Source organism: Elaeis guineensis, chromosome 1, assembly GCF_000442705.2.
Source record: "Elaeis guineensis isolate ETL-2024a chromosome 1, EG11, whole genome shotgun sequence".
In the NCBI taxonomy this organism is placed as follows: Eukaryota; Viridiplantae; Streptophyta; class Magnoliopsida; order Arecales; family Arecaceae; genus Elaeis; species Elaeis guineensis.
The window spans coordinates 114,600,321-114,611,611 of NC_025993.2; the positions used below are offsets into that span (position 1 = coordinate 114,600,321).

General features: G+C 31.7%; 1 protein-coding gene across 1 annotated transcript; it reads left to right on the top strand.

The window, feature by feature from the left end:
- Positions 1–4,093: 4,093 nt before the first annotated feature.
- LOC105038713 (transcription termination factor MTERF5, chloroplastic) lies at positions 4,094–9,102 on the top strand. The gene is given in 4 exon segments (XM_073250832.1): positions 4,094–4,215; positions 7,543–7,592; positions 7,720–7,935; positions 8,030–9,102. Coding segments are annotated over 4 exon segments (1,461 nt in total).
- The last annotated feature ends 2,189 nt before the right edge of the window (positions 9,103–11,291 follow it).

Sequence of the window (11,291 nt, forward strand, 5' to 3'; positions counted from 1 at the left end):
GATTAACACAATATATTATTGAAGTATTACTATATAATTATATATGAAATATGTCATGTAATATAAAAATAGATAACAACAATCACTGAAATAAGTACCTTACAAAAACATCAATAAAATAATATGATGTCTTTATTATAATAAAATTTTCATATGTATAATAGCTATATAATGATATAAATATAATAATGATTATTATATGAATCATCACCATATAATAAAAATTTATAGTTCTCAATGTTATTATGATAATACTACATATTATCATGATAATTGATAAAAATATTATTTTAATTTTTTAAAAAAAATATCATGAATATATATTATTATATATTTGTAATGTACACTATCACAATAATTAAAGATTATAATTATATTATAATCATCATTGTAATATTATAGTAATCTTCTTGACTATTTTTAATGGAAAAGTAATATCATTATTAAATAGTTTTGGTAATATTATAGCAAAATAACAATAGCTATATTATACTAATTGAATCGTTGCAAAGATTATTCAACATTATAATAAAAAATCATCATAATAATAAATATATATTTTATGATATATTCGTATGTTACCAATGCTATGTATGTGAAGAATTCTTATTCCTATCTTATAACAAAATAATCACTAAAATAGATGGGCTAAAGTGAATTTGATAGGGATTCCAAAAGAATCAAAAGAAAAAAAAAATTATATAAATAAAAAAAAAAAAAGGCAATGATTAAAGAGAAGTTGAAGGAAAAAAAGGTAGGAAGGGGAGGAGATAAAGGGGGATGTAGGGTATTTTTTTTTTTTTTACTCTCTTTTAAGTTGAGGACATTGATTAGAGAATGATACTTGTGATCTATTAAATTAAAATGATGTACTAAAAGATAAATTGAGAATACAAAACCTCTCATAACTGAAATTTAAAATGATAACAGTTTTAAAATAATAAAAATAAAATATAATTTACAACTAAAATAATATATTATTCATATGTGAGTTTAATGGATTAACTAATACAAAAAATAGATTAATGAGTAAAGGGATAATTTCAACAGGATGACCAATATCCATATTATTTGCTTTTAGAAGTACTATAGATATAATATAATTATGATTGTATCATAATGGTATGTATGAATTATAATAAGAATCATTTTGATATAGTATTAATAATTTGCTGAGTATATATTAGCAAGTATCATATTATCAAATAATTATTATTATATTAAAAAATAATTATATATTTTATGAATATTATTTTATATTTTAATAAGTATATCATAATAGTAAATCAATATGTGCAATATATTACCAAAGTAATTAATTAATGCTAACACATAATATTAAAATATAATTTAAGTTAAATTGGTAAGAATGTAAGAGGACACAAGATGGGCAAGATAGAAGAATTTGTAATTTATGCTGCAATTAGTATTAGAGTCATTTTTAGTTGCTATACCTAATACAAACTTTTTTTTTTTTGCAATTGAATTTGGAAGTTGCAATTAAATTGCATGCGATCAAACAATGATGTATAGAGAATCGAACTAATTGTATTTTCAATCAACTAAAAATATATTTTTTTAAAGTTTAATCCAACATTATTTATATTAAGTATATGAATATTTAGGTAATAAGATCTGAAGTCCCAAATATTAGCCAAACACCAAAATCAAAAAATTCTAGTCATTTCCATAAATTGTTGATATATAAACAAGTAGAAAACAACATATTGGAAAGAACATATATTTTATTACTAAAATTTATTTATAAATTCTGAAAAAAAATTATAAATTTGATCTTGAAAATATAGAATAATTAAAAAAATTAATAAGATTATCCGAAAGGAATGATAATGTGAAACAATGAGAGGGAATGGGAAAGATAGAGAGGTAGATGTAAAAGAGGAAAAGAGTGATTAGGAGGAGAGTGAGATGCATGTAGAATGAGGAGGTGTGGGGAATGGTGTTGTGGCCGACCTACCACTATACTCATCAAAGGGTTTTGATTTGAGAATAGGGAAGGGGGTGGGAGGGGGGTTGGTGTTATCATCTTAACACCATACTCTAGTGGCTAAAGAGCTTTAAGTTGAAAAAAAAGAGGGAGATATAGGAGAGACTTTATGACAAGGTATCTCAAGTTATCTATCATTATTCATTTCGCATTATAAAAAGAGATTGAAGAAGAATATATGTATAGGATGATGGTATGGTAAAAAAAATAGAGAACTAGAGATAAATCCCTAGCCATACTTTTAACTTAAAAGTAGCTATCCATTTGAATTTCAAGTAAAAATAGCTATCCATTTAAAATATAAGTTAAAAGCAACTATCTATTTTGGCTGAAATGATCCTACATTCTTATATCCTTCAAAATATTATAGTATTATATTATCATAGTGTATTATTCCTTGACATAAGATAGTATTACATTATATTAGTGTAGTATTACTTTATAATATTACAGTGTTGCTTTATTGTATTATATTAATTTAGTATTTCTTTACTATTCTTTTATAATAAAGTAATATTATATTATATTAATGTAGTATTTTTTTATAATAACATGGTGTTACTTTATTGTATTATACTAGTATAGTATTCCTTTACAATAAGGTAGTATTATATTATCATAGTATAGTATTTTTTTATTATAGTATTACTTTACAATAATACAGTATTACTTTATAATAATATAATATAATTTTTTATAATAGTATGGTATTACTTTATAATAGTGTAGTATTACTTTATAACTGTAAGGACAATTGAATCATTTTACCTCTATTTGGATAGTTACTTTTAAGTTATATTTCAAATGGTAGCTGTTTTTACTTGAAACTCAAGTAAGTAGCTACTTTTAAGCTTAAACTCAAGCGGATAGTTTTTTTTAGTTTATCCTCTCCAAAAATAATAAGCTCGTTGATACATAGATTAGCCAATGGTGGCAGCACACAATAGAAGATAGAAATATTAAGTTTTGGTAAAGCGTATGCTGACGTTGTGAAAAAATTTAATGGAGCGTAAAGAGATGGGAAGGTGTTTTACCAAAAAGCTAAACAAAAGAGGTGGAAAGATGGAGAGAGGGTTGGAGAGTAGCAGAATATAAATCAGAGTTTTGGTAGTTCGAGTAAGTAAATAGAAATCTAATATATATATGAAAATAAAAAGTGAGAGAAAATTAATTAGCCATTTAGGTTTTTCACGTAAGCAGCATTTTATCACCTATGAATGCTATTTGATTCAAAATCAACCTACAATATGCCTCGTGTCTAGACTCTCCTATCTAATAATTTTTAAAATATTTATCATAAAAAAAAATAATTTTTAAAATATTGAATTAAAGCACAATGTCATTAAAGGATTGAATTGAAGCCTACTTATATGATTTAAATGATGTTTTTAAAATATGATATTATTATCCTCTTGCAATAAAAATTCGATAGTTGAGAATATGGCTGAATTTTTTTATTATTTATAAATAATTTTTTTAAAAAAATAATTTATTATGTGATCTAAAATCGGTGAACAATATGTGAGCTCAAAACTAGTTATACTTGAAAGTATGATCGGCCTGTTAGTTTTTTAATTTTTAATATTATTTTTTATTTTTACTATTCCAACCTGGAATCCATGTCATCCAGCCACGGTCACACAACCTATCCAATAATTTCTCGACTGTTAAGGCTGAGGACCCGATTGTTGTTTGGAGTCCGGATACCCCACCATGGGTTTGAGTCGCATTGACCTTTTTTCAATGATATCGACTGTTGGATCTTGTAATATCACGTCGAGCACTGTAGAGAGAGATGAAATGGTAATTCAGCTTGCTTTGAGAGGTGTACGACGCATGATGGAGTGGTTGACGTGGCGAAAAAGATCAATCATTCTTTTGCGTGAAAGATACAATCCGAAACCCTACGATCATCAAGATGAGAGGATTAGAACTTGTACGACAAAATATCAGCTTCTCTCAAGCTCAGCGCCGTCTCTCCTTCGGGCCTTCGAGTGTGGCAACCTCACCCATCGTCTTAATCCCCTTCCAAAATCTCCATCCATCCAACAAGCTTAATTTGGCTGGAGCCATTCTCGATAGTCGATGGCAGCCGTGCGGGCTTGGAAGGCGTCCGCTCGACATGTTCCCTTGGGTGGTCATCCAAACCCTCCAGAGCCCCCTAACCAACTACTTCTCTCTTCAAGACCCATCACACCTGCCTTCAGGTCGGTAACCATATCTACACCCTTCATAGTCTATTTTTTATCTTTTTTTATAAATTAAAGCAGATACATGACAGGCTGTTGTTTCAAAAATGCCATGTAATGAACTTGGCTTTGGCTATAAATTTGATGCTAGGATTGCATGTTGGGTATTAGGAGATAAATTATATAGAGAAAGATGAAGACTATTTACTGAAAGTTGGTGAAGAGTTCATCAAAAGAGGACAGAATTAACTCAAGGAACGGAGTATATGAGAAACAGCAAGCAAGGGCAAGGCAATAAGTGGCTATAGTTACAATAACGACGATATGAACATTGACGAGCAGTGATCCATGAGTATCTCATGCTATGTATTAAGTATTCTCTAAGGATGCATTTGATTCAGGAGTGGAATCAGAATTTGAATAGATCAGAATGGGAATCAGAATAGCCGTATTGGGAGTTTGGTTTGTGACAGTGACTAGAATCAGAATCAGATTTGAAGTGGAATTTGAATACTATGAGAGAGTAGGGATTGCATTTTGGGGGATTGGGCCATTTGCATTCTCCTCTAGAATTAGAATGGGAATGGAACCTCTCCCCCTTCCGAACCCCAACCCTACTCCTCTCCCCAACCAAATGACTAGAATGGAAATTACTCATTCCCATATCCATTCAAGAGTCCAACTCCCCCCAACCAAACATGCCCTAATGGTCTATGGAATATGTGAAAAAATATATAAATTCTGAGCAGTCCATTATTAGTTTAGGAAATTATTTCAAAAATAAAAGTTTAAAAGAATACTTTGAATTTATTTTTGCTTTGAGAACTATAAAGGGACTACTTTTTGAATTGTATGGTCATCACTCTCATCCTCTTTGAAGTTGCAACTGATGGAAAATTAGAGCGAGCCCTTTCTGAGCATGGTTGTTGTGACTTCTAAATAAGATTTAGTCATAGCCACATCCAAGGAGTTGTTTTAAATGAAATTCGAAGAAAGTAATAGGCAAACAAGGTAACTGAAGTTTTAGATTAATAAGCTTTGCTTTTACTTGAAGGCACTGTAAGATCTTGCATGACCAGATCAGGTGTGCCAAAAAGTGAAAATTATTAGAAATAGTTGGATCTCCTAATATTGTTAGACACAATGGTTCTAGATTGAAAGAAATAACTAATGTGGTTTCTTGGATGAAAACAAAATTATAGTGGCATGCCAGAATTTGAAAGCTTTAATATTTAGTAAAATTCTAGAGATGTCATCACTATATAATCAATATGTATACTTACTGTATATATATGGCGGGGTTAGTTTTATGCAACTGAACATGATAAGGTATAGCTAGTTTTAGTAATAAACATAGATGATGTCTTACTGGATATGATTTTGGCAATAGTCATATGGCTAGAAACACCACCTCCATGCTCTTAAATGAAATGGCTCTTTGTAAATCCAATTTCAGCACAATATAATGTTGTCTGGCTTATTAGCAAGTAAATATTCAGTTACGAGGAAAAAGAGGATGGTAGGAAGTGTTATAGTGAGCATGATGATCCAGTCTCGACTATTGAAGATCCAGTAAAATTCTAAAAAACTGCCACCAAATTTATGCTACCATGACCTTGCATCACATAAGTATGTTCTCTAATAATATTGTCCATTGTCCAATACATATTTCAACCAATTAACGGCTCTGCATAGTTGAAAAGATGATTGTCAACCCTTATACACCTGAAAGACAAGCACAATCCAAGATCTATGTCAAGCCTAATCATTCAAGAATAAGTTCATTATTACTTCTTTTTGAATATAAATACTGAATAGTTGTTGATTTCATGCATTGTGGTATCTTTTTATTACCTTTTGTAATACAGTTTGAGGAATCAAACCTTGAGCCTTTACTTGAATGCCTAACCTGGTACCCATTCTTAACATTAAATTATTAAAAGTAAAGTAGTATATTTTATAAGCCTATTTTAAGCAAGATATAGCCAATTTCGGTAAAGTCAATCCAGATGTGCTGGACCATAGTCCAATGTGGTTGAGTGTAGGTTACAGACTTTTGTAGCCCAGAGGTCTCAATTTTGATTTTCATTTGCAGCCAAAATCAGGTTGGGTTAGGTTAAAATTGAGAGACTAATGAACATGATTACAGGCATCCTTCATGATAATGAAAAGAGAATGAGACTGCCCTTCTGTTGCAAGATATTATCATTTAATTGCAAAGGATTCCCCTCCAGTCTATTTTGTGACTCTCTCCCTCTTTCTATATGTGGCGCTTGTGTGTGTTTGTGTACATGCAGATGCATATGCCTACCCTCTTAACTCATCTAATTCCCATATATGAAGTAATAATTTTACAGCAAAACAAAAGGTATCTACTAAGCAGGTTAGCTATTGGTCAGAATTTTCACTATGCCTTCGCACAAATGTTTGACAATAATTATTATTGGTAAATGATTAGTTCTCTTAGTTAAGATGTTTGTGAGAACTAGATGCATCTGTATGAGACTCTCTTATGCTATCAAGTAACTGGCTTATGTATGAATTCTGTAATTTGTGAAATGTCTAAAATTATTCAAGTTGTCAAGCATTTTTTGAGAAACTAACTTCTATTACTTCACTACTCTGGAATCATCTTTTATCATTCATTTATTTCCATAGTCTCCATGTCTATTAAGAAAATAGTTGTGGCTCAATATCCTTTATAAGGAGACATTATTTTCTATTTATATATAATTCTTATTGCCTACTAATCATATTATGATTCCTAATTATATAATTTCTTTCGTGTTGTCTATATGCAAGTTGTTCTCTCTAATCTAATAGCTTGATTCATCCACTCCTAATATTTTTGCACACAAAGATCTGACTACCACTGATTGCAAAAAACCTTGTAAAGGGACCGCTACAACATGTATATATGCTTCATGATTATATATGGAGCAATATGTTGACGTATGTATGAGTGCTGTGTTGTGGGACAGATTTCTTTCAGCAGCTAATTGATCTCCCTTTAATTTGTCAGGTTATTTATATGCCATAGCTCTCTTTGATAGCATTATCGCTGCCATCTTATTCAAGAAACTAACCTCTAGCTTGCTTTTCAATAGCCTACTGTCTCCTTATATATTAGTATTAGCTAGAAAACTTCATACAAGATGTTTCGAGTAAAAAAGAATACCACTTTTATGTGTGATACTAATGGAAACACTGCCAACTCATCATAGACAGAAAATAAAGCTTGTGTCCAGAAAATCACTGTATAGTCAACATCGCAATCCAAGAATTCTGCTTCATGCTTATATTTGGTTACTTTTGACAAGATGCAATGCTGTTTCATCTATACAGGGTTCAACTTAAAATTTTCCAACAATTCTTTCTCTGCAAAGCAAAAACATGTGAGTTTGCCTCCTCATTCCTTTTCTTTGGCATTGTTATCTAATTTTCATACTGTTAGTTAATGGAGAACCTTTTTTTTCTCCCTTGAATCTATGTTTATATTATGATATTTAAATGTAATTGCAGATGAATCTGGAGTAGCTAATAATTTTAACTTTAATGTAATTCCTTTGAGATTGTTGGCTGCAGAAAGAGAGGAAGCAAAAGCTGTATTATCATTATTTTTGAGAAAACAGGGTTTGAGCAATGCAATGGCAGCAAGGACTACTAAGAAATCGGATTGTTTTATTGACCACCTCATATCAAAACTCTATACAATACATAAATCTCGATATCTAGTAGGTTCGAATTCCAAACAGATGCATTCTTTTACTTACCAAACACCCAATTGTCACCTACCTTGGCCTAACTAATTTTGTCATGTTTTCTTTTGTAGGAAGAGAGCTTACCACACTTGAAATCATAAATGCACTTGTTCCATACCTAAAATAATTTCTTGAAGAACATGGAGATGTTTTGGTGGATGTGGTGGAGAGCTTTCCAAACCCTCCAGGTATCAAAAGATCTGTTCTGGCTTCTCCTATAACAGTCGTCGGCCCTAGCTCCAAGAAAGAAAGAGCCATTGCTCGAGTGAGTCAACGGAGTCCTGAAGGCCTACTACCAAAACATGTTCTATACCTCATGGACCTCGGTATGGACCTTGACCAGATCAAGGACATTACCCGTAGGTTCCCAACCTTTGATTACTATAATTTAGACTGCAAAATTAAACCTGTGGTGGAGCTATTCCTAGAGCTCGACGTGCCCCAGTCAGACATTCCTACCATTCTTTATAAAAGACCTCAGCTATGTGGCATTAGCTTCTCACAGAATCTGAAACCCATGATGAGTTATTTTGAGAGTTTGGGTGTGGATAACAGCCAGTGGGCTAAGGTGATATACCGGTTCCCTGCATTGCTCACTTACAGCAGACAGAAGGTGAAGGCATCCGTGGATTACTTTTTTGAACTGGATGTTTCAGAAAAGAAAATCGAAAAAATTTTGACATGCTGTCCTCATATCATAAGCTATAGTCTGGAAGATAATCTTAAACCCACCATTGAATACTTCCATTCAATGGGTGTTGATATTGCCTCTCTTATTTACAAATGCCCACAAACTTTTGGTCTAAGCATAGAGGCAAATCTCAAGCCAGTTATAAAGTTTTTTCTGGAGAGAGGTTACAGCATTGAAGAAGTTGGTACCATGGTTCACAGATACGGAGCTCTATATACTTTCAGTTTGAGTGACAATTTGATGCCAAAATGGAACTTCTTCTTGACAATGGAGTACCCAAGATCAGAGCTTATCAAATTTCCTCATTACTTTGGCTACAGCTTGGAGGGTAGAATAAAGCCTAGATACAGACGAGTGAAGGAATGTGGGGTGAGGCTTGTGCTGAACCAGGTGTTGTCTATTTCAAATAGTCAGTTTAAGAAGATACTTGAGAAAAAGATGGGTAATCTATGAGTTGCTCACTTTTCAAAAGAAACAAATACTGATAATTTACAAGCAAGTGCAGATATCGAAGAACCCAGACTACAGCAAGGATGGAACCAATAATCTTATGTAGCATTAAATTACTGCTAGTCATAGATTATAATTGCATCGAGCAACGTCAAACTGCAGCAAATTTGTAAGAGACTTCAGTGGAGGTGATCTGAGATGTTGGAGTTGAGATTATGCGGTACCTTCTGTGTATGTAGACTTGTGTACACTGTTTGCACATTGTAAGCTTGCCTTCTGACGATATTGAATGCTTTGTTTACCAGTTTTTGATTTATCAAACAACAGCATCTGCAGTATTTGGTTGTAAAATGTTTGTTTTGACCAAATTGTTATCTGCTTGGTTTTAGTGGCAATCCCTATGGAACTTTCTCCATGCAATAGTTACATGATTCCTTGTGTTTTAATATCATGGGAGCATTGGAGAAACTAGTGCTTTTGAAATTTCGACCACCATGACTTGTTCTTTGATTTTGCTAATTTGTTACTGATGAGGCAAGAATTCGATGCATCGGAAAGAAAAGCTTTATGTATCAAACTTCCTATGTAAGGCATTTCTAAGAAACATATTCTCCTCTTGAGGGAGAAAAATTGATCAACTGACTAACTTGCCAGGAGTGAGAGAAAATTTTGCTGTGTTCTTGAGGTGCGTGCATTAATTGCAGGAACCAATTGTTTGGTATGCTTGAACCACTATGATTTGTTCTTTGATACTACTACTATATTACTGATGAGGCAAGATTTCAGCAGCATGAAAAACTAGAAAAGCTTTTTATGTCAGACTTTTCTATGTAAGCAATTTCTAAGAAATATTATTCCTCATTAGGAAGGGGAATCAACCAGCTGACTGGTTGGTCGCGGGTGAGGGTAAGTTTGATTTCTATGTTCTCATTGTGCTAGACTAGAAGCAACAATACAAAGTGGTCAGTGTTGCTTCCAAAATAAGTGCAAACACATAAATGCACACGATATACAGAGAATCTGTGTTACATGTATATTTCAAATGCAGACTACATACTTTTGCACCCAACTACTATTGAATTTTATGTATAGTGGCGACAAGGAGTGTGATAAGATGATTGCTATTTCGCTTTTCTGGCCAGATATTTAAAATTTTTTGTCTGTCAATAACCATTAACCAGTATCTGGCATCCAAGGTGTTGAACTGACAGATGGGAGTTTTAAATTCAGGATGAATCACAAACAAGTTTCAAATGATATAATGAGTAAGAGAAGCATCCATGTAAACAAAAATTAATTGCTTATTATTATAATGAAAGTTGGCTTTTGTATCACTTTTGTTAGGGTTCACTCCAATGTGTATTAGTGACATGCGTCGTGGAATATATTTAAGTGGAAGAAATTTTTTTGTGACTCTTATAAAATTCATTTTGCTACCGGCCAAGATTTTCTTTCCTCAATTTGAGATGTTATGGTCGGAAATTAGAGTTTAAAACTTAGGTCAACATGCACTTAAGTAACTTCTTATTCAAGTGACTTGGAATTGCTATGTCAAGTCTTTAGGGACATGATGTCAAATGACTTGAAGTTCTTTTTTTATGTACAATTAGTGGCAAGGACAGAGATAAGAAAGTCACAATTGTTTATATTTCATCTTTCCATCTTGTTGATGGTGGCCGTATCTTCTTTTTAATTGAAGCTCTCTTTAACACACTTGTTATATGTGCAAGTGGAATCGGATAATTTTCTTGCATTTAAAAGTGATCTGAGAGGATCATTTGACCCATTGTGGACTAATCTAGCTACTTCAGATATATTTGAGTAAATTTTGGGAGCAAGATTCACGGTATCTAAGATTTAATTAAATATCAAAATTTTGAAAAACTATAACTTTTAATCCGAGAAGAATTTAACAGATTGAAGACAAAATTGATGTAAAAATCAAAATTTAACTTAAAACTAGATTTTAAAATTTTAAAATATTTTTATTTTTTTTAAATTAGGAGAGAAATTCAATCTAATTTTGGTTGTATTTTATTGTATAAAAAAAAGAAGAAGAAAGTTTTCATTATCTTCTAACTAAGAGAAAAATCAAACTTAAATTATAAGAGTGGATCTTTATAGAATAATAAAGAATTTTTAGTTTCTTTTCTGACTAGATAGTGGCATAAATGATGGTGGGATGCAATTAA